Here is a 20,555-nt window from a genome sequence, read left to right as displayed (position 1 = left end):
ACAAGAGCTAGTTCCAGGACAGGCTCCAAAGTAACAGAGAAACCCTGTCTCGAAAAACCAAAAAAAAAAAAAAAAAGAATCAGGATTTGTAGGCTGGCTGCTCTTCCAGAGGACGTGGGTTCAATACCCAGCAACCAGATGGTGGCTCACAAACATCTGTAATGAGATCTGGTGCCCTCTTCTGGTGTGCAAGCAGAACACTGTATACACAATAAATTTTTTTTTTTTTTTTTTTTTGGTTTTTCGAGACAGGGTTTCTCTGTGGTTTTGGAGCCTGTCCTGGAACTAGCTCTTGTAGACCAGGCTGGTCTCGAACACACAGAGATCTGCCTGCCTCTGCCTCCCGAGTGCTGGGATTAAAGGCGTGCGCCACCGCCACCTGGCCACAATAAATCTTTAAAAAAAAAAAATCAGGCCGGGCGGTGGTGGCGCACGCCTTTAATCCCAGCACTCGGGAGGCAGAGGCAGGCGGATCTCTGTGAGTTCGAGGCCAGCCTGGTCTACAAGAGCTAGTTCCAGGACAGGAACCAAAAGCTACGGAGAAACCCTGTCTCGAAAAATCAAAAAAAAAAAAAAATCAGGATTTGTGTTCAGGTTCCCCTTATTTTTCTCCCTTAAATCCCAGACACACACACACACACACACACACCACACAAAGCATATTTAGTGTCTGTTGATGTGTGTTTTACTCCCTCGACACAGGTCTTGCTATGGCAGCTCCAGCTGACCTCTATAGCAGAATCGTCTCACTTAGCTCTCTCCAGGATTCCAGGAGGGCACCTGCCAGGTCTTAGTAACATTTTAAATTCCACTCATCAAAGAATATGCAAATCATAGTTTTCTCAAGCTTCCCAACGTGATTATGGGTGATTATGGGTTAATCACGTTTAAAACGCTAAACACCAAAATAATCCAGGAGAGAGGCGAACTACCTGGAACGCGCAACTGCTAGGGCCACGCATGCGCAGTAGGACGCGGCTGCCCGAGAGGAAGTGGGAGACAGGAAGGCCCGCCCTCCTTTCGGTTTGGCGGTCCTCTCCGCTCTCCCCTCCTCCGCTGCCTTAGCGCCCGGATCCGGCTGCGCACTCTCGAGCCGGCGTTTCCCGCGGCTCCCCCTGGCGCCTGCGTGATCCCGTCCCGCCCCACGCGCGGGCTCGCGCTCGGGCTCCCGCCCGGCCTCTGACCCGCAGCCCTCGGCCCTTTCCTTCGCGGTCCAGGCCGCAGCGCGTGGCGCCAGTACCATGGTGGGTACCGTGACGTCAAAAGGGAGCGCCGCCGCGGGCAGTTTGAACTGGGGCAGGCCGGCAGCCCAGGCTTCCCCCGACAGCCCTGGTGCCCGCACCCCAGTTTGAGGGGGCTACCCGGCGCAGATGCTTTTTTGGGGAGAACTTCCAGCAAATCCACGAGAAAGCCCGCGGGCACCGCGGGAGCACGGAAAGCTAGCCTTGCATTTCCCCGCGGGAGATCGGGATTTTTTTGAGGGTGCGGGTGGAGAAAACGTGCAGATTCCCTACGGGAGTGGGCCCGGGCATCGAGGGGTACAGGGTAGTCCCTGGCTGTGGCCTAGTGAACTGCAGAGTGTCTGTGAGGAGATAGATGACTGTGGGTCGTGGACTTCTGAGATACTAGGGTCGGTGGGGCCACAAAGAGTAGGATTTCAGAGTTCCTCCTCCTGTGCCTTTCATGTAATAGTTTCCCCTTGCCTCTTTCCATAGCTCTTCTACTCCTTTTTCAAATCCCTCGTGGGCAAGGATGTGGTCGTGGAACTCAAGAATGACCTAAGGTAGGTACCTACAGCAGCGATTGGGGGGGGGGCGGGTGCCTGGGGTCCTGACTCTTCCCCTAGAGCTTTTTGAGCGAGCAGGTGGGCCAAGCACGGAAGAAATAAATAGCTTGTGCCTTAAGGGTAAAGATGAGTTTAAGACTGCCGGGGTATGCTGGCGTATGTCTTTAAATTCGGGAGGCAGAGGCAGGCGGATCTCTGTGAGTTCAAGATCTGGTCTACCGACCGAATTCAAGGACAGCCAGAGCCACCCAGAGAAATCCTCTCTTGGGAGAAAAAAAAAAAAGGATTTGTTAAACAAATATATATGTGCAGGCAGTTTGTACTATGCTCTTTAAAATACGCTAAATAAATAATAATGCTAATACATAAGCTTATTGTACTTGGAAAAATATATAAAAATGTTTGTAGCTTTGCTTGTATAAATAGCCAAACAATTTAAGTATCTAGCATTAACCCCTCAAAATGTAAGAGGTTAATTAAAAATTCAGTAGGGAGTTCTTCCATGGTAAACCCATTAGTATAAGAATGAGATGTATTGGTAAGGAAAGCAGTTGCGTTTAATATGCCTGGCGTAGTGCCCATGTAGTTAAAATGTAAGCAGACCACTTACGCGGTCCCTTCTGTACTGCGTCTGCATCCCCCGCCTCCCTGTACCATTTGCTTCAAACGCTTCATCGCTGCAGAGATGTTCATGCAAGTATGTTTTCTTTCGTGTGGTGCTGGGGATTGAACCCAGAGCTTTCCGCTCAGCAATCGCCCTACCAATAGAACTTTTTCCCCAGCCCTCAGATACCCTAGTATCTCATGTGTCTTCACCAGCCCTCAGATACCGTGGTATCAAGGTTCTTCACCAGCCTTCAGATACCCTAGTATCTCATGTTTCATTTTAAAGCATTTTACTTGTAGACTCTTGAAACCTTTGAGCACACATCAGTGCTTAAGAACCCTGGTTCTAAGGCGGGTGTGGACAAGTAAGATGGTTATGGTCACTGGTGAAGTAAGGGGCTGACCCAGACTTGAGTGCAAAGTAGTTAAGGCCTTTCGTTTGTATGAGTCTAGCTGGAAGGCACGCACAAGTGTTCAGGTCAGCAGACCAGTGGGGATTCCCTGAATGCAGGGAGTGAAGAAGTAAAACTTGGGATTTGAAGTTGTGAAGAGTTATGGTTTTTGTCTTTTTTCTAGACAGGGCCTCGAACTACCAGAGATCCGCCTGCCTCTGCCTTCCAAATGCTGGGATTAAAAGCACTGCCTAACTTTTTTGGTTTTGTTTTGATTTGTTTTGTCTTTTTAAAACAGGGTTTCTCTGCTTAACAGTTCTGGCTGCCCTGGAACTAGCTAGCTTTTAGACCAGGCTGGAAGATTTAAGATTGTTCAAATAGTTGATAATTATAAAATAAGGTGGCATGGGAGCACTGGAGTTGATAGCCTTCCTCATCCAAGGGAAGGGGAACTGAGGGCCAGCCTGGCTTGTTTCTGTGCCGTTAGGATAAGTGTAGCAGAAAGAATAGAGTAACTTTAGTGACCTTTGTGTATCCATTGGGCTCTGCGCCGAAGCAGACAGTGTGTAGAGGCGGCTGTTGGTGGAGCTGGAGAGCTCACTGCTGTCAGAGAACTAGAGTCCCCGTGGCTGCATTAGGTGAGTCACAAAGAGCCACTCTAGCTTCAGGGGCTCTGGTGCCCTCTCCTGGCCTCAGGTGCACGCGTGCACATAAGTAATAAAGCTAAAGCCGGGCGGGGGTGGCTCACACCTTTAATCCCAGCACTTGGAAGGCAGAGGCAGGAGGATCTCTTGAGTTTGAGGCCAGCCTGGTCTACCTACAAAAATAGTCTTGCGGGTTGGGTGGTGGTTAGCTATTGCTTCTGGGAGTCAGGCCAATCTGGGCTGATATTCCTGATAATTTGGTTCTAATTTGGGTAATTTACATGACTGCTCTTAATTCCTGGATGATATTAATTACTTTTAAAAGATGGCTGTAGCTGGGCAGTGGTGGTGCACTGCCCTTAATCCCAGCACTCGGAAGGCAGAGGCAGGAGGATCTCTGAGTTCAAGGCCAACCCCAAGAGGTAGTTCTAGAACACCAAAGCTACACACACATAAAATCCTATCTTGGAAAAAAAAAACCATAAAAAAGATGACTATACATGATGGATCCTGTCTATAGTTCCAGACCTTCAGAAGTGGAGGCAGAAGGATTGCTACAAGATTGAGATTAGTCTGGGCCAGGGTGAGAACTTGTCTTAAGGAAATACAGACATTAAGCCAAATACAGGCCTGGCCTGCGACCGCTGAGTAGTAGCTGTGGATACGTTGGTGTAAGGAGAGACGGGTCTGAAATGAGCCAGTCTCAGAGGCTTTAATCTTTCCCTCCTCAGAATTCACAGATGTTCTCCCTTTGGCTTCAAGGCCTTAGCTTCCTCCCCCAGGCTCTTATTTGGTCTTTCGAGACAACAGGACACTGCCTGGCTTTCTAGGCAGCTGTATATAACACCCCCAGCAGGCTCTGTAATCTGTTTCCTCGTGCACAGCGTATAAATGATCATATGGTTCACAGGGTGACGACAGGGTAAGGAAAAATTGCATGTCAGTTCATCACGGTGGCTTTCATCTAATTCTAACATGTAGGGGGTGGAGACAGGAAGATTTAGAACACAGGGCCAGCCTGCACCACCATGGCCCGGCTCCTCCCCCATATTCTTGTAGCTCGAACGTTCCCTCCATTCTGATTTCAGTGTAAAGTAATTTGGTTCTCTCCTCTTTGCCTCCGACAGCATCTGTGGAACCCTGCACTCCGTGGACCAGGTGAGATAAAGGTTCACAGTCTGTTCTTGGGGAAGGAAGTGGGAGTGTGGAGGAGGAGCCGCACCTGATGCTGTTCCTACTCCTTAGTATCTCAATATCAAACTGACGGACATCAGTGTCACGGACCCTGAGAAGTACCCGCACATGGTGAGCTGGGGCTGGCCAGGGAGCCTTTGAAGCCCAAGTTCCTGGGCGGCTGGGGGGCACATTGGTCATGGGGGTGCTCTCACGTTTGTCTAGTTATCCGTCAAGAACTGCTTCATCAGGGGCTCGGTGGTCCGCTATGTGCAGCTGCCAGCAGACGAGGTGGACACACAGCTGCTGCAGGATGCAGCCAGGAAGGAAGCCCTTCAGCAGAAACAGTGATGCCCTCGTCCCTGTCCCCTCCCTCCCTTTCCCATTGGTGACCATAACTTGTCCAACAAAGGACAAGGACACCCTGCCCAGTCCTTCAGGTGTGTTTTGTTTTGTTAACGATTTATTTTTTTTTTAATTGAATGGATGAAAGGGATACTAGTCGGGAGCAACTGCCCTCTGTTGGCGAGGGAGGGTAAAGCTGGGAACTGAAATGTTCCTGGTCCCTCCCTCCCTCTCCCTTCCCTCGAGACGGGAGAGCCTCCTAGGCCTTTTCAGGGCAACATGTGATACACTTGGGGGGGGGGGGGGACTGAAAGAATCTGTCCCGCATCGGGAATAAAATTTATGATGGAAACTGAGTTCTGGTTTTGTGGTCTGTTTTGGACAGGGAGGTGGGAAAGGCCGTTTCGTCTCCACTCCTGTTCTCCACATATCCCCCTCCCCCATCTCCGGCTGGGAATTAAACCCAAGTTACCAGCGTTATGTACTTCCGCCCTAAAGCTTGTAATACCTTGGCCAGTATGATGATTCATTCCGTAAATGGCGCCAGCCGCCAACCATGACTTGATTTGACTCCTGGGACCCACTTTTTGGAAACAGAAAAGATTTTTTTTTTTCCACACGCGCTCAAGTGCACACAGTAAAAATGTAATAAAAACGCGGGCTGGAGAGATGGCTCAGGGATTAAGGGCACTGGTTGTTGATCTTCGAGAGGTTCTGGTTCAATTCCCAGCAACTACAAAATGTGGTTGCTCACGACCATCTAGTGTGATCTGATGCCCTCTTCTGGCTTGCAGGCAAATATGCAGGCAGGACACTGTAAGTCTTAAAAAGAAAAGCCAAGGGCGCCCAACAGCGCTGCGAACTTCTATTTCTAGCCTTTTGCTTTAGTGCGTCTTCCCATTCCCCTGCCCTTCCCTCTACGTGAAAGAACTCTGAGCACTTCGGGCTGGTTAGATCCCAGGGTCCCGTGAGCTGGTGGAGCGCTCGGCTCCAGCCAGTGGCAATGCCGGATTCCTTCAACAAAGCCGATCCGCACACTTTCTGGGTGCAGAAGATGTAAACAAGCGGTGCAGGGCGCACGACGCAGTGCTGAACTTCACGTCCTACGGCGCCGGCTGACAACAACCGCAGGCTCCGGCGTCCTGCAAGAGGCGGTGGCTGGGATCAGCCCGGCACGCCGATCCGAGGACCCCGGGGTGCCCGCGGCGGCGCCTGACCGAGGACCCCGGGTGCCGCGGAGTCTGACCCAGGACCCGGGGTGCCCGCGGCCGCGCCTGACCCGAGGACCCAGGGGTGCCCGCGGCCGCGCCTGACCGAGGACCCCGGGTGCCGCGGAGGAGCCTGACCAGGACAGACTTGTCCCCGCGGACACGTTCCCCCGTCACGCACGTGACGCTTGCCGCTCGCGCTGTCCCTCAGCTCGGGCTGCACACGGAGGCCCGGCCCTCGGGACCGCGCACGCACAGGCGGGGCCCGGCCGCCCCGCGAGGACCCAGGCCCGGAAACGCGCGCTGTCACAAAGGGGGACACGTGGGTCCCGCTCGCCCGGCCCCGCTCTCCCACAGCGGGAGAGCTGCCTCCGCCACCCGCCGCCTCCACCCTGGCCGCCCTGGGGGCTGTGGCCGTGGCCGGCTGAGGAGAACCGCCGGCCCGGAGTGACCGCCTCCTTGAGTCCGCTACCCGCCTCTCCCAGCCCCGGGCGGGCGACAGGGCCCCGCCCCCTCCTCCGGGCGCCGCTCGCCGCCACCCAGCCGGGCCTCGCCGCACGTGCTTAGGGCTCCCTGCCCGGTCTGTCCTCGGCACCGGCCCCTTGCACGACCATGTCCATCCTCTACGTCTCCCCTCACCCCGACGCCTTCCCCAGCCTCCGAGCCCTCATCGCCGCCCGCTACGGGGAAGCCGGCGACGGCCCCGGGTGGGGAGGCCCGCACCCCCGCATCTGCCTGCAGCCTCCCCCGAGCAGCCGGACTCCGCTGCCGCCGCCTCGCCTGCCCGCCCTGGAGCAGGGGCCCGGCGGGCTGTGGGTGTGGGGCGCCCCGGCTGTGGCGCAGCTGCTGTGGCCGGCAGGCCTGGGGGGTCCCGGGGGCAGCCGGGCGGCCGTCCTCGTCCAGCAGTGGGTCAGCTACGCCGACACCGAGCTCGTGCCGGCGGCCTGCGGGGCGACGCTGCCCGCGCTGGGACTCCGGAGTCCGGGGCAGGATCCCCAGGTGAGGAGGGAGGAGGGATTCTCAGAAAAGGGGAATTGCAGAGGATCCTCAGAGAGGGTGTCAGGTGCGGAAGTAGTGATCGAATCCGCGTCTGCTGCCGGCGTGGTGACTTCGGCAACTCTTGGAGTACTTTAGCCTTAGTTTCTGTCTAAGAATGCAGGATGATGTAATCCTTCCCCCGGGTGCCTGGCAGCGTGTTTGCAGCGTTTGCCGAATTGCTGGGGGAGTGTGTGTGTTTAAACCTGGCCTCTGGAACCCTGGCGGAATGGCTTGAAGCGCACTCGTGTACCGGGCATCTTAAAGTTTCCGAGGGCCCTTGGGTTTCAGTTGCCGTCATAAAACGATAGGACCGAAAGCAACTCGGGGAGGAAAGGACTTATTTCGGTGTGCAGTTCTCAGGTTGCACAGGCCGGGAACTGGAGGCTGAAGCTGAGGCCGTGGAGGGACACTGTTTAGCCTACTTTCCCAGGGTGGCGTCACCCGCAATGGACTGGCCCCTGTCACGGCCACCCTCTTCCCGCAAGGAATGACACGACCACCGGAGCTCTTCTCACTGCAGTTTATTCCAGGACTTTATTCACAGCAATCTATCTCCTTCTCTTTCTCTCTCTTTCCTTGACCTCCCTCCTCGGGCAAACCTCTCCCAGCCCTTAAGTAGGCATGGGCTGCCAATCCCTGATTGCCAGGTGGGCACTGCCCATAGGTTCACGCATATGCAGGCAGCTGATAATCATTGCGTGATCATAGCATATATCAGACTTTAGCCATAGGAGTTGATTATACATCTCCATCAGTTGTGATTCCACGCAGCTTGCTACAGGCCCCAAATAATCGTTAACTAAGAAAATGCCCCACAGACTTCGTACAGGCCAATCTGGCAGGGACGCCTTCTCAGTAGAGGTCCCGTCTTCCCAAATGACACTGACTAGGCTGTGTGGGGTTGACCCGTTCTAGCCCGGGAGTGAAAGGTTGACAGCCTGAGAGATGCCAGTCGTTGTTGTTTTGAGCTGTGGGAAGACTGAGGGAGAAATGGTGGCTGCTGAGGGGAGATCTGGGAGCAGTGCAGTAGGAGGAGGAGATGGGAGAAGACAGGTACCTGCAGACTGTTTCTGTGAGCCCTTCCAGGGTAGACGTGTGCCTTAATGGAGAGCTTCGCTCCTGCCGGCGCATGGTGGGTGAATAGCATACCCCTGCCGTGCTTCTTGGTATCCCGATGGTTAATACAGAGCCCCTTCCCTGCAGGGTAGCTGTGTCTACTTGGTAGGACATACTTGTGGATGCCCCAGACCTGACAGTGACTGCTGCTTCCTATAATCCTTTAACTTTAGTGCTGGATGGGTTCCACTGAACACGCTTGTGCACACACAAATGCTTGTATGTGTGTGTGTGTTAGTACTATATGGGTAACAGGAATCAAACTTGGGGTCTCCATAAGAGCAACATCCATGTCGTCCGTCTCTCTGGTCCTATAATCTGTATTTTTTGTGGGTGGAGCTCACACCTAGGGCCTCCTACATGCTGAACACTCTCTGACCTGCTCTCCCAGTCAGACAGAGCTTTGTTGTTAGAGACAGGGTCTTAACTTTGTAGACAGACTTTAAACTTGAGAGATCCCCCTGCCTTTGCCTCCCAAGAACTAGTACTAAAGGCAAGCAGCACCACACCTAACAATTGTATTTTTATGATGACCGTTTGGATGAGAAAGGAATTAGCCTGAGAGTTGGTGATCATGGGAGTAGGGAGACTGAATGGCTCTCAATCCATAACCCCAAACAACCCTTCCAGTGCCAAGACCACTGGAGAAGACAGGTGTTTACAGTTCACAGCAGTAGTGAGACCGCAGTTATAAAGTGGCAGCGGAAATCACTTTCTAGTTGGGGTCACCGCAACAGCATTAGGAAAGTTGAGAATCTCTGGGATAGAAGCATGCAAGCCTTGTCTTCTCCTTTTCCTGTCCTGCTAGGCTGCCCTGGGTGCCCTGGGCAAGGCCTTGAGCCCCTTGGAGGACTGGCTTCGGCTGCACACCTACCTGGCCGGGGATGCGCCCACTCTGGCAGACTTAGCTGCCGTGACAGCCTTACTGCTGCCCTTCCGATACGTGAGTCACTGGGGCTGTGGGAGGGACAGGTGCGTGTCCACCAGACTTGACTGCAGGGTGACTTAGAGAATTGTTTTTTGTTGTTTTCCTCTCAGGTTCTGGACCCCGCTGTCCGCCGGATCTGGGGTAATGTGACTCGCTGGTTTAACACTTGTGTCCGGCAACCGGAATTCCGGGCTGTGCTAGGAGAAGTGGTCCTGTACTCGGGGGCCAGGTCTGTCCCTCAACAGCCAGGTGAGGAGGACAGGAGATGGCAGAGGGAGGGACAAAAGGCCCCTCTGGAGCAAGCACTCCATGTAACTTGCTTTTTATCTTAGAAATGCCTGGGCCTTTAGGGTGGGGGGCCTGTGGAAGGGGAAGGTGGGAGATAAGAGGCTTGAGCCCTGGCACCATAGAAATCGCCCTTCTTAGACTAGCGCTGCTCATAGAGGAGCCCAGCAGCCTTGAGTCTGGATTTCTGTGTCTCCCCAGGTCTTGAAGTCACTGCACCCCCAAAAACAGCTGCTCAGCTCAAGAAAGAAGCAAAGAAACGGGAGAAGCTAGAGAAATTCCAGCAGAAGCAGAAGGCCCAGCAGCAGCCCCCACCAGGGGAGGTAGGAGGCAAAGGATGGGGCTGGAGGGAGGTGGAAGCCTTGCTGAGGGCTGATGTTTGCATCTTCTTCCTTCTGAACAGAAGAAACCAAAACCAGAGAAGAAGGAGAAAAAGGACCCTGGGGTCATTACCTATGACCTCCCTACCCAACCCGGGGAAAAGAAAGGTAGTGGCTAGGGAAGGAGCCCCACCTGGCTGCTGCTTTCTGTGTTCTGTTTGGTTTTTCTTGGCCTTTGCCCTGCTTAGTGAGGCTCGCAGAACAGCTGCACTATGCCTGTCCTATGGCCTGTTCCTCCTATCCTAACTTGAGCCTCTCCAGCTTCACTAAGCCCTCTTCTCTTTTCTCCCAGATGTAAGTGGCACCATGCCTGACTCCTACAGCCCTCAGTATGTGGAGGCTGCCTGGTACCCTTGGTGGGAGCGTCAGGGCTTCTTCAAGCCAGAGTATGGGGTAAGTGGTTACTGCTACCCAGGCCCAGAGGGGATGGAGGGTGAAGGGCAGGGTGTTAGGACCCATTGCCTGAGGAGGGGCCCCATAAAGATGCCATGTGCTTTATTTTATGCCCCTCCTTCTCTGCCACCAGCGTCCTAGCGTGTCAGCACCAAATCCCCGAGGGGTCTTCATGATGTGCATCCCACCCCCCAACGTGACAGGCTCTCTGCACCTGGGCCACGCGCTCACCAATGCCATCCAGGACTGCCTGACTCGATGGTGAGCTCTTGCAGTCTGCACCTCCCCTGGGGCCTCTGCCCTGTGTGGCTCCTTTTTCTCCCCTAACTAGACCGACTGCCATGTTGGTTTGTTTGGCCCCTCAGATGGGGCTTTTCGGCTCGGCTCTGCTAGTCAGGTGATGCCTCTGTGCACCTGACATCCACAGGTTCCTTCTCTCCCTCCCTGTGTCTCCTGAGAAGAGCATTGTTACAAGTGTCATTGAGTGCTGGGGGTGGGCCTGTGCCTGTGGCTCGGATAGCTAAGCATGCAGTCTCCCACAGAAGGGCACCACTGGTGTTCAGTGGCAGGCCTGTGGATTCTACAGGAGGCACGAGCAAACTTTTGCTGAAGCACACATCCCTTGGTCTTCCCGCCCAGACCTCCCTCCTGGAATGGAGCCCCATTTAGTGACAGGTCTCCCAGCTGTAAACTGTGTGTACATGGAGCTGTAGACATTAGTGCTCTTCAAGCACACACTGGTTCCTCTGGTCCTGAGCAACTAGGTTTTGGTTTGCTTTCAATTGTTTTTGGTGTTTTCCGAGACGGGGTCTCACTCAGTTGGCCTAGCCCTGCTGTCCTGGAAATCACTCTGGACCAGGCTGGCCTTAAACTCAGATTCATCTTCACTGTCCTCTGGAGTGCTAGAAGGGGAGGCAGTTGTTATTCTACATGAATTCTTATTTTAGTTGTGTGTGTGCATCTGTGTGGTCTGTCCAGGAGACTGTGGATGCTGACGGAGGCCCAGGATGTCAGATCCCTGGAGCTGCTGTTGGGTGTTTGTGAGCCACCCGCTGTGCTGGGAACTGAGCTCTGGTCCTCTGAACCACCGAGCCTCGCCCCAGACCCTCTTTCTTCCTTGCTTTTTTATTTTTTTAAACAGAAAAGATTTAACTCTAACCAGCAAAAATTGTTATTCAGAGTTGGAGAGGCTCCGCAGTTCAGACCTCTGGCTGCTTTTGTGGAGTTCCATATAGGATTGGAACCTATAACGACCGTCCCTAACTCACATTTCCAGAGCTGATGCCTCTGCAGGCACACACCTGCTACACGTGGCAGAACACTCACGCATAAAGTAAAAATTGCTAAATTAAAAAAAAAAAACAAAAAACAGGCAGCCAGGTGTGAGGCAAGGCCGACAGGATCAGGGCAGTTCAAGGTCAGTCTTTCTTATATGCAGACTGACGTCATTATTTTTCTTTTTAATTTAGATCTGTAAATTTGTATAAAATATGTGGTTATTTCCCTGACATGTCTGTGCAGCACCTACGTGTTTGGTGCCTGCAGGGGCCAGAAGAGGGCAATGAATACCCTGGACCTGGAGTTAGAGTTGAGAGCTGCCATCTGGGTGCTGGGATTTGAACCCACATTCTCTGTGTCCAGCCTGCGCTTTCTTGAGTTGAGGTCGCTCTGTTGGCTGGGCTAGCCTGCAGCTCCTGGGTTAGTGATCCTTCCTACTGTCCTGAGCGCTAGAACTACCATGCATGCAGTGCATCACTCTTGGTTTGTTTTTCTTTTCCATTGTATGTGGACGGTGAGTTCCTGCATATGGCTGTGCACCACTTTGCGCAGTGCCCAGTGAGGCCAGAGAATGGTGTTGATCCCGGGACTGGAGTGACAGTCGCAAGCTGCCCTGTTGGGCTGGGCTGGGCTGGGGAGAGAGCCTGAGTCCTCTAGATGAGCAGCCAGTTCTGTCCACTGAAGCTTTTCTCCAGCCCTTTTTTTTTTCCCTTCTTTCATTTTATGCTTTAGGCTTTTATGCAGCCCAGGACGGCATCAGATTCAATGAGTTAGGTAGCCAAGGATGGCCTTGAACTCATCCCCCTGCCCCCAGCTCACAAGTATAAGGATTACATGCATGAACCATCATACCCAGATCCATTTTTTAATGGTAATAATATCTATAAAGGCTTTTTTTTTTTTGAGGTGAGGTCTGTTCTGAAGCTTGGTGTATATAGACCAGGCTTATGTCAAACTCAGAGATCTATCTTAGCCTCTATCTCTGCCTTTTCATTACACATACCAGTCCAAGTTCCCTCCATTTACCTGTCACACCACCATCCACTCCTCAGAGAGGGTGAGGTATATTGCTTTGGAGAAGGTCCAATGCCCTCCCATGCCTCTTTCTTCCCTTTAACAGGGTTTCCCTGTGTGGCCCTGGCTGTCTTAGGACTTGCTCTGTAGACCAGGCTGGCCTTGAGCTTTGCCTTCTTCTGCCTCCTGAGTGCCAGGAATAAAGCTCTGCCACCATCGCCCTTTAAAAAAACCTTAATGTCTATAAAATCCATTCACGTAAGGAGGAAGGTACGCCTTTAATCCCAGCAGTCCAGAGGCATAGGCAAGTGGACCTCTATGAATTCAAGGTTAGCCTGGTCTAAAAAGTGAGTCCCAGGACATCCAGGGCTGTCTCAGAAAACCAGAGAGAAAGTGAACACTTTCCGTGGCACACACCAGGACGACTTCTTGGTTACCTGTAGGAGGATGGGGTTGCTGCAGCCCCTTCCCAGGGAAAATCTGAATGCAGCGTGATGAGTAGACATGAACGTGTTCATTCCATTGTACGCCATGGAGCGTGGCGGGAGCCTGGGAGCTGTGGCTCGGGTCTTCTGTAAAGCTGAGCGCCACTATGTGCGTCCATGATCCAGAAGCACTGTGAGAATTGCTGAAAACTTGGAGACCAAGGTGAAAGACAGGCTGACACCTGAGGTCATCCTCCGGCCTTCACATGCATACACATCTACCCACATGTGCACGGGGACTCAGTATACATGAACATGTACATGCACATAAAGCCTAAAACCATGGTGTCATATGTAAGTACTCTTCAGTTCCCTTTCCAGTAGCTCCCTGGGTCTTTTTTTATTGATTTAGCTTTTCTATGCTTTCTGTATCTCTAGCTTGTTTTGTGGGTGGGAACATTGAGACAGGTATTCCTGTATATACAGTCCTGGGTAGCCCAAGCCAGCTTTGAACTCTTCATCCCTCTCTTGAGACTTCTTAGTGCTAAGATTGGTGGTGTGTGCCACCAAGCCCTGGCCGAAGCTTTTCCACCTTACAAAGGCCACACCTACCAAAGCTGCATGCTTAATCTGTGCTATGTCTTCTTTACTTCCCAAGTAAAAACTTAATAGTTTTTGTTTGTTTGACTTCTCTGGTTTTTAGTCAGGAAATGCTATACTAGTGTGGTCACCAATGTTGTGGGGTTTTTCTAAGATTTTTTTAAATATTTATTTTATTATGTATACATAATAAAATATGCAGACAGACCTCATTACAGATGGTTGTGAGCCACCATGTGGTTGCTGGGAATTGAACTCCAGACCTTTGGAAGAGCAGGCAGTGCTCTTAACCACTGAGCCATCTCTCTGGCCTCCTTGTTTGTTTGTTTTAAACAGGGCCTCACTTTATAGTTCTCACTGGCCTGGAACTCATAGGAATCCACCTGCCTCTGCCTCAAGAGCTCTGGGATTACAGGTGTGCACCACCGCCAGGCGGTATTTCTGTGGGTCAGGTACCCAGGGGAGGTTCGCATCGCCCAGCCGCACCACTGAGCGTCACTGCCTGTCAATCTGGTTCTCTCTCAGGCATCTAATGTGTGTGGACTCTTACAAACATGGGGCTAGGAGGAAGACCGTGAGCAGTCTACCTGGGTCTGCGGGGACGAGGTTCACTTTTGTCTGTCTGTGGCCTTGTTCCTATGTGGAAACTCACTTGATTGATGGGAATGTCTCATGCTTAGCTGCCTGACTGGGCAAAAGCCTTCTCTTTGTTCTTTTTCTAGATTGTTCTGCTGGTCTTCTGAATCCTCTCCCTGCCTGGCTGCTTTAGAATGAGGGGTCTCAGTTCATCCTCTTTCTTCAGCATCCATGGACCCCTTTGGCAGAAACCTGAGACCTTTGGTGTGATGCTGTACTAGCCTGGCTCACCATCTGGCCCTCATGCCTCCCACAGGCACCGTATGCGTGGGGAGACCACCCTGTGGAACCCGGGCTGTGACCATGCAGGCATTGCCACCCAGGTGGTGGTGGAAAAGAAACTGTGGAGAGAGCGGGGTGTGAACCGGCACCAGCTGGGCCGTGAGGCCTTTCTCCAGGAGGTCTGGAAGTGGAAGGAGGAGTGAGTGCAGCCCGTGGGTGTGACAGCCCCCTCTCTGTGGACCCTGAGTGCAGCTCAGATCCTCCCACTGGGGCGGCTGGAGGGCCCAGGTCAATTTCAGAGGGACAAGTGACTCCCTCACTGCCCCATCGGCCACCAGATGGCCTAAGGCTTATCCTTGTCCACTTCCAGGAAGGGTGACAGGATTTACCACCAGTTGAAGAAACTTGGCAGCTCCTTGGACTGGGATCGAGCCTGTTTCACCATGGACCCTGTATGCAGGCAGAACCTCGGGGGAGGGCAGGGCAGGGGTGTTTCTTGGGTGGGCTACCTTCTGCCAGGAGGTTAGGACACAAACAAGGACTCAGCTCTAAACACCAGCTCCTGGCCCTCATCACGGCCCTCACAGTTTCTGCCCAGACTCCAGCTGGAAGCTTCCTTTTGTCCCATCGCTAGGCTTCTCGCCTGCCCTGGTGCTCTGCCCAGGGGTCTGTGCGGGGTGTAGGGCTCTAGCGGACTCCACCACCTTGGCTCCAAATACCAAATCTGACTTCCTTTCTTTTTTACCTTAGAAACTGTCAGTAGCGGTGACAGAGGCTTTCGTTAGGCTCCATGAAGAAGGTGTCATCTACCGTAGCACCCGCCTGGTCAACTGGTCCTGCACCCTCAATTCTGCCATTTCTGACATTGAGGTACACCTCTGCCCACAGCCTGTCTCCCTTTCTAGTCCTCCCCAGCCCAGGCCCGGGGCCACTTCTCTAAATATCTGTCTCGCAGGTGGATAAGAAGGAGCTGACGGGTCGCACCCTGCTCTCTGTGCCTGGCTACAAGGAGAAGGTGGAGTTTGGGGTCCTCGTGTCCTTTGCCTACAAGGTCCAAGGCTCAGGTGGGAGCTAAGGACACCAGGATGTGGGCTGGGGGAGGAGGGCAGGAACCAGAGGAGGGGTTGAGACCCAGCTCCTCCTGTCACCCCAGACAGTGACGAGGAAGTGGTGGTGGCAACAACTCGGATTGAGACAATGCTGGGAGATGTGGCTGTGGCTGTGCACCCCAAAGACTCCAGGTACCAGGTAGGCAGGGACGAGCGCGTGGGCGCCTTTCCCAGTCCTGAAATTGGAGCTGTCGGCAGCTGGGATGGGTGCTAGCCCAGGATAGGGAGCTCTGCCTGGGTGAGGGTCCCGTGCCCAGCCTTGCGTCTTTCATTTCTGATGTCTTCCTCCATGTTCAGCATCTAAAGGGAAAGAGTGTCATTCATCCGTTCTTGTCCCGGAGCCTCCCTGTTGTCTTTGATGACTTTGTGGACATGGAGTTTGGCACAGGTGAGTGGGGGCTTAGCCTGTTGAGAAGAGATGAAAAGTTATCTTCACTCCCATAGGCAGGACTGGGACTGGATGCAGGAAAGTGTATTAGGGAGTGGGTACGGGGTGGTTCGGGAGGCAACCCCAGCATGCAGTGGGACACTGGCACTCCTGTGTAACAGGTGCCGTGAAGATCACCCCTGCCCACGACCAGAACGACTATGAGGTCGGGCAGCGGCATGGGCTGGAGGCCATCAGCATCATGGACTCAAAGGGGGCGCTTGTCAATGTGCCAGCGCCTTTCTTGGTGAGGATGTCTGGACTGTGGAGGGCTGGGGGAGGAGGTGGAAGGGCATTGCTGTGATGAGGCCGTTCCTGTTTAGGGCCTGCCCAGGTTTGAGGCTAGGAAGGCAGTGCTGGCTGCACTGAAGGAGCGGGGACTGTTCCGTGGCATCAAGGACAACCCCATGGTGGTGCCGCTTTGCAAGTGAGACTGGGAACGGGGGACTGGTGCAGATGGGAAATAATGGGGCTCTCTGCGCACTTAGCACCTGCCTTCTCCCCACAACCCGCTCCCTCCTCCAGCCGCTCCAAGGATGTGGTAGAACCTCTACTAAGGCCACAGTGGTACGTGCGCTGTGGGGAGATGGCTCAGGCCGCCAGTGCGGCTGTGACCCGGGGCGACCTCCGTATCCTGCCTGAGGCCCATCAGCGGACTTGGCATTCTTGGATGGACAACATTCGGTGTGTGTGGCCCCTGGGTGGGTGGGAAGGACTGCCATCTGAGGGGCACATGCTGAGCACCCCGACTCACTGCTTGCTGTTTGTAGAGACTGGTGCATCTCTCGGCAGCTGTGGTGGGGCCACCGAATCCCTGCCTACTTTATCACCGTCCACGACCCAGCTGTACCCCCTGGTGAGGTGAGGAAAGGGTGTAGCTTAGATGTTGGAGTAGCTGTGGGTTGGTTGTGCCCTTGGTTGGCAGAGGGGTCTGGGCGAAACAGCAGATCTTTTTATGATCAATCACCCTCTGTATTAGGACCCTGACGGACGGTACTGGGTGAGCGGACGCACGGAAGCAGAGGCCAGAGAGAAGGCAGCACGCGAGTTTGGCGTGTCCGTTGACAAGATCAGCCTTCAGCAAGGCAGGGAGTGGACACGGAAGATGGGAGCACAGTTGGGATCCTGACCCTATTTTCCAATCCCTCTAACCTCTGACCTTTGACCTTTTGTAGATGAGGATGTATTGGACACCTGGTTCTCTTCTGGTCTCTTTCCCTTTTCCATCCTTGGTTGGCCCAATCAGGTGTGTTCCTAGAGTGAAGAGGGGGAGGGACCTTGTAAGGGAATGCTTGGCTCACCTCCGCACCTCATCTCCCCAGTCAGAAGACCTTAATGTGTTCTACCCTGGGACCCTGCTGGAGACGGGCCATGACATCCTCTTCTTCTGGGTGGCCCGGATGGTCATGCTCGGCCTGAAACTCACAGGCAGACTGCCCTTCAGAGAGGTGTGGAGATCGCTAAGACACCCCAGCCCCCACCCCCGCCTGTGCCTCCTCACCTGCCTTCCTGTGTGGTTGCTGCTAGGACTAGCATTGCTCAGTCTGGCCCACAGCTGGGAGGGTTCCTCTCCCTGGGGGAGGGGCACTTCTCAGATACTAAAGCACTGAGTGGGCAGGGCCACTAGGGACCTCTGATTCTGGATGGGCAGACCCTGGTGAGGGCCAAGACTGGAAGGATCATGGCCTCATTTTCTCTGCACTGTGTGTCCCCAGGTCTATCTCCACGCAATCGTGCGTGATGCTCACGGTAGGAAGATGAGCAAGTCTCTTGGCAATGTCATCGACCCCCTGGATGTCATCCATGGAGTTTCTTTGCAGGTGGGGCACTCACTGGGTCAGCAGGGAACGGCTATGCAGCTAAGGCTAGAGAAAAACCTAACGGCGCCCATCTCCTCTCTTAGGGCCTCCATGACCAACTATTGAACAGCAACCTGGACCCCACTGAGGTGGAGAAAGCCAAAGAAGGACAGGTATGGGGGTGTGCCCTGGGGGTGGAGCTGCAGCAGGTGAGCGGGACTGACCATCTGTTTGCACCCTGTAGAAGGCCGACTTCCCAGCAGGGATTCCCGAGTGTGGTACAGATGCCCTGCGCTTTGGACTCTGTGCCTACACATCCCAAGGTATGGTCCCCATCCTGCCTCAGTTGCCTGTGTTTCCTTCCCCGAGACCCATGGTCTCCTTCACCTTGGGCCTGCAGAGGACCTCTCTGAGAAGGACAGGGTGGAGTTACACTGGCCCCTCCCCTAGGTCGAGATATCAACCTGGATGTAAATAGGATCCTGGGGTACCGCCACTTCTGCAACAAACTCTGGAATGCCACAAAGTTTGCCCTGCGTGGCCTGGGGAAGAGTTTCGTGCCCTTGCAGACCTCCAAGGTGAGGGTCTTCTGGCTGGGATTGCTGATAGCACCCACACAGGCTGCATCCCTGGTCCTCAAGTGTCAAGCTTAGTCCCCGCTGTACCAAAACCCTGAGGATCCATCCTCCTTGTAGGCAGGGGACAGACAGAGGCTGATGATTGACAGGTGCTGGGGCTCTCACCGAGGGGCTAGGCCTATCCTTTCTCCCCAGACATTGGACAAGTCAGGAATGCAGACTCTGCTGTGGGAGGGATCTGGGCATGTGGTAGCCTCCTGACTGACGTTCCTCTTCCCCCAAGCCTGAAGGGCATGAGAGTTTGGTGGACCGCTGGATCCGCAGCCGACTCACTGAGGCCGTGAGGCTCAGCAATGAAGGTTTCCAGGCCTACGATTTTCCGGCCATCACCACCGCCCAGTACAGCTTTTGGCTCTATGAGCTCTGTGACGTCTACTTGGTGAGCAGTGGGGCCAGGGCTCTGGTCCTGTGGCTCTGGCATTAATTTGCCGCGTGTTGGCTTGTACACTGAGTCCACCTGTTGCCTTCCAGTCCTCAGAGGCACAGTGAAGGCTCCAGGTAGCCCTGACCCTGAACACTGCCTCCCCGTCTCTAGGAATGCCTAAAACCCGTACTGAATGGAGTGGATGAGACAGCAGCGGAATGTGCCCGGCAGACCCTCTATACCTGCCTGGACGTTGGCCTGCGGCTGCTCTCACCCTTCATGCCCTTCGTCACGGAGGAGCTGTTCCAGAGGCTGCCCCGGCGGACACCAGCAGCTCCCGCTAGCCTGTGTATCACCCCCTACCCAGAGCCCTCAGAGGTAGGCGGTGTGGCCTGGAGGGTGTGCTGCAGCCCAGCCGAGCCGCCTTCTTACCCCACTCTGCCTGCAGTGCTCCTGGAAGGACCCTGAGGCCGAAGCTGCTCTTGAGCTGGCGCTGAGCATCACCCGAGCTGTGCGCTCCCTGCGTGCCGACTACAACCTGACCCGGACCAGGCCTGACTGTGAGCCTTAGGCCCTGTGTCCCCTTGTCCCACTGTCCTCTTCAGCCCCTCGGGAGCCCAGGGTCGGGCTGTAGCAGGCTTCACTTCCTTCCCTCTTTGACAGGTTTCTTGGAAGTAGCTGACGAGGCCACAGGCGCCTTGGCATCGGCGGTGTCAGGCTATGTGCAGGTGCTGGCCAGTGCGGGTGTGGTTGCTGTCCTGGCCCTGGGGGCTCCTGCACCACAGGGCTGTGCTGTGGCTGTGGCATCAGACCGCTGCTCCATCCACCTGCAGCTGCAGGGCCTAGTGGACCCAGCCCGGGAGCTAGGCAAGCTGCAGGCCAAGCGAAGTGAGGCCCAGCGCCAGGCTCAGCGGCTGCAGGAGCGCCGTGCTGCCTCTGGCTACTCAGCCAAGGTGCCCCTTGAGGTCCAGGAGGCAGACGAGGCGAAGGTGTGTGGTGGGGGCACCCTGCATCAGCTTCCTCTGTCACACCGTTTCTCAGCCAGCCCAGATGCCTAGACTCTGGAACCCTGCTTGGCAGTCAGGAGTCTTAGGTGTAGCATCAGCCCCTGCTTAGCTGCCATGCTGACAGGCTCCTGGTGCGGGGTCTCCAAAGACCCGGCACTGGCTCCAGCTGAGTGCTGACCCTCAGCCCCTTTTCTCCTCACAGTGAAGAGGGTAGGGTGCAGCCAGGCAGGGCGTGTAAGCTGACGCCCTTCACTGGGTGCTGGCCGCTCAGGAAGAAGAGTGTAGAGGCAGGGACGATGGAAGTGTGGGGTGCCTGCCAACCATACCACCCTGACCTGTAGGCCTCACCTCTCTCACCAGCCTGGGCCCCTTCCTCTGTAGTCTGTGGTGTTTGGGTCTCCTTGGGCATGGGTCCTCACCACACACCCCTTTTGCACCCCCAGTTGCAACAGACAGAGGCAGAACTCAGGAAGGTGGATGAGGCCATTGCTCTGTTCCAGAAGATGCTGTGACCCCCAACTCCAACTCTCAAAGCCCCCATGGTCCACCAACAGGGATGGCAGCAATAAAATATTTTGTCAAAAATTGTTCTTGTCGTGTGTGGTGAGGGCGGGAGGGGCGCGGGTGTGCGGCAGTAAGGCTGCCGGTTAGCAGCCAGGCCTGGGTCCTGGTGGGCAGAGGATGCGGCTGGCTGGGTCTGTGCCTGGCACAGTGCCAGGCCTGAGTCATGCTGCTCTGCTGC

General features: G+C 54.5%; 6 protein-coding genes across 7 annotated transcripts in view; all 6 read left to right on the top strand.

The window, feature by feature from the left end:
* Positions 1-20,555, top strand: part of LOC121435313 (H-2 class I histocompatibility antigen, Q10 alpha chain-like) — a 731,224-nt gene that overhangs the window by 390,612 nt on the left and 320,057 nt on the right. The gene's annotated exons all lie outside the window — the stretch shown is intronic.
* Positions 1-20,555, top strand: part of LOC121435272 (H-2 class I histocompatibility antigen, Q10 alpha chain-like) — a 708,503-nt gene that overhangs the window by 390,936 nt on the left and 297,012 nt on the right. The gene's annotated exons all lie outside the window — the stretch shown is intronic.
* The window catches only part of LOC121435270 (H-2 class I histocompatibility antigen, Q10 alpha chain-like), an 808,095-nt gene that overhangs the window by 516,186 nt on the left and 271,354 nt on the right, over positions 1-20,555 (top strand). The gene's annotated exons all lie outside the window — the stretch shown is intronic.
* The window catches only part of LOC121435275 (H-2 class I histocompatibility antigen, Q10 alpha chain-like), a 703,994-nt gene that overhangs the window by 412,085 nt on the left and 271,354 nt on the right, over positions 1-20,555 (top strand). The window lies entirely within an intron of this gene.
* Lsm2 (LSM2 homolog, U6 small nuclear RNA and mRNA degradation associated) lies at positions 1,002-5,292 on the top strand. 2 transcript variants are annotated; one of them, XM_041634584.1, is made up of 5 exons: positions 1,002-1,244; positions 1,716-1,783; positions 4,556-4,586; positions 4,674-4,733; positions 4,827-5,292. In XM_041634584.1, the coding sequence occupies exons 1-5, from the start codon at positions 1,242-1,244 to the stop codon at positions 4,950-4,952; spliced, it is 288 nt and encodes a 95-aa protein (XP_041490518.1). In that variant the 5' UTR covers positions 1,002-1,241; the 3' UTR covers positions 4,953-5,292. The 2 variants fall into 2 exon arrangements, with proteins under 2 accessions (XP_041490518.1, XP_041490519.1); XM_041634585.1 differs by lacking the exon at positions 1,002-1,244 and adding an exon at positions 1,300-1,499.
* Vars1 (valyl-tRNA synthetase 1) lies at positions 6,282-20,398 on the top strand. Its single transcript, XM_041634398.1, has 29 exons — positions 6,282-7,153; positions 9,117-9,251; positions 9,347-9,485; positions 9,723-9,844; positions 9,925-10,009; positions 10,194-10,294; positions 10,428-10,555; positions 14,504-14,668; positions 14,840-14,921; positions 15,220-15,339; positions 15,425-15,533; positions 15,623-15,717; positions 15,876-15,966; positions 16,128-16,252; positions 16,329-16,432; positions 16,531-16,689; positions 16,776-16,866; positions 16,985-17,090; positions 17,181-17,251; positions 17,328-17,453; positions 17,721-17,825; positions 17,909-17,977; positions 18,049-18,127; positions 18,255-18,382; positions 18,666-18,821; positions 18,978-19,184; positions 19,255-19,366; positions 19,470-19,795; positions 20,257-20,398. The coding sequence occupies exons 1-29, from the start codon at positions 6,767-6,769 to the stop codon at positions 20,323-20,325; spliced, it is 3,792 nt and encodes a 1,263-aa protein (XP_041490332.1). The 5' UTR covers positions 6,282-6,766; the 3' UTR covers positions 20,326-20,398.

Source organism: Microtus oregoni, unplaced genomic scaffold, assembly GCF_018167655.1.
Source record: "Microtus oregoni isolate MIOR12 unplaced genomic scaffold, Mior012 000046F_ref0000063, whole genome shotgun sequence".
NCBI classification, from domain to species: domain Eukaryota; kingdom Metazoa; phylum Chordata; class Mammalia; order Rodentia; family Cricetidae; genus Microtus; species Microtus oregoni.
This window is presented reverse-complemented; position numbering and strand designations above follow the sequence as displayed.

What these genes read in the sequence shown, in the direction of transcription:
- Vars1 (XM_041634398.1), top strand. Translation starts at nt 6,767, where the DNA reads ATGTCCATCCTCTACGTCTCCCCTCACCCCGACGCCTTCCCCAGCCTC. An exon ending in CAGCTGTACCCCCTGGTGAG is followed by an intron (nt 16,867 to 16,984) that starts GTGAGGAAAGGG and finishes CCTCTGTATTAG; the next exon opens with GACCCTGACGGACGGTACTG. An exon ending in CTGTGCCTACACATCCCAAG is followed by an intron (nt 18,128 to 18,254) that starts GTATGGTCCCCA and finishes CCCCTCCCCTAG; the next exon opens with GTCGAGATATCAACCTGGAT.
- Lsm2 (XM_041634585.1), top strand. Translation starts at nt 1,371, where the DNA reads ATGCTTTTTTGGGGAGAACTTCCAGCAAATCCACGAGAAAGCCCGCGG. An exon ending in CCCTGCACTCCGTGGACCAG is followed by an intron (nt 4,587 to 4,673) that starts GTGAGATAAAGG and finishes CCTACTCCTTAG; the next exon opens with TATCTCAATATCAAACTGAC. An exon ending in CTGAGAAGTACCCGCACATG is followed by an intron (nt 4,734 to 4,826) that starts GTGAGCTGGGGC and finishes ACGTTTGTCTAG; the next exon opens with TTATCCGTCAAGAACTGCTT.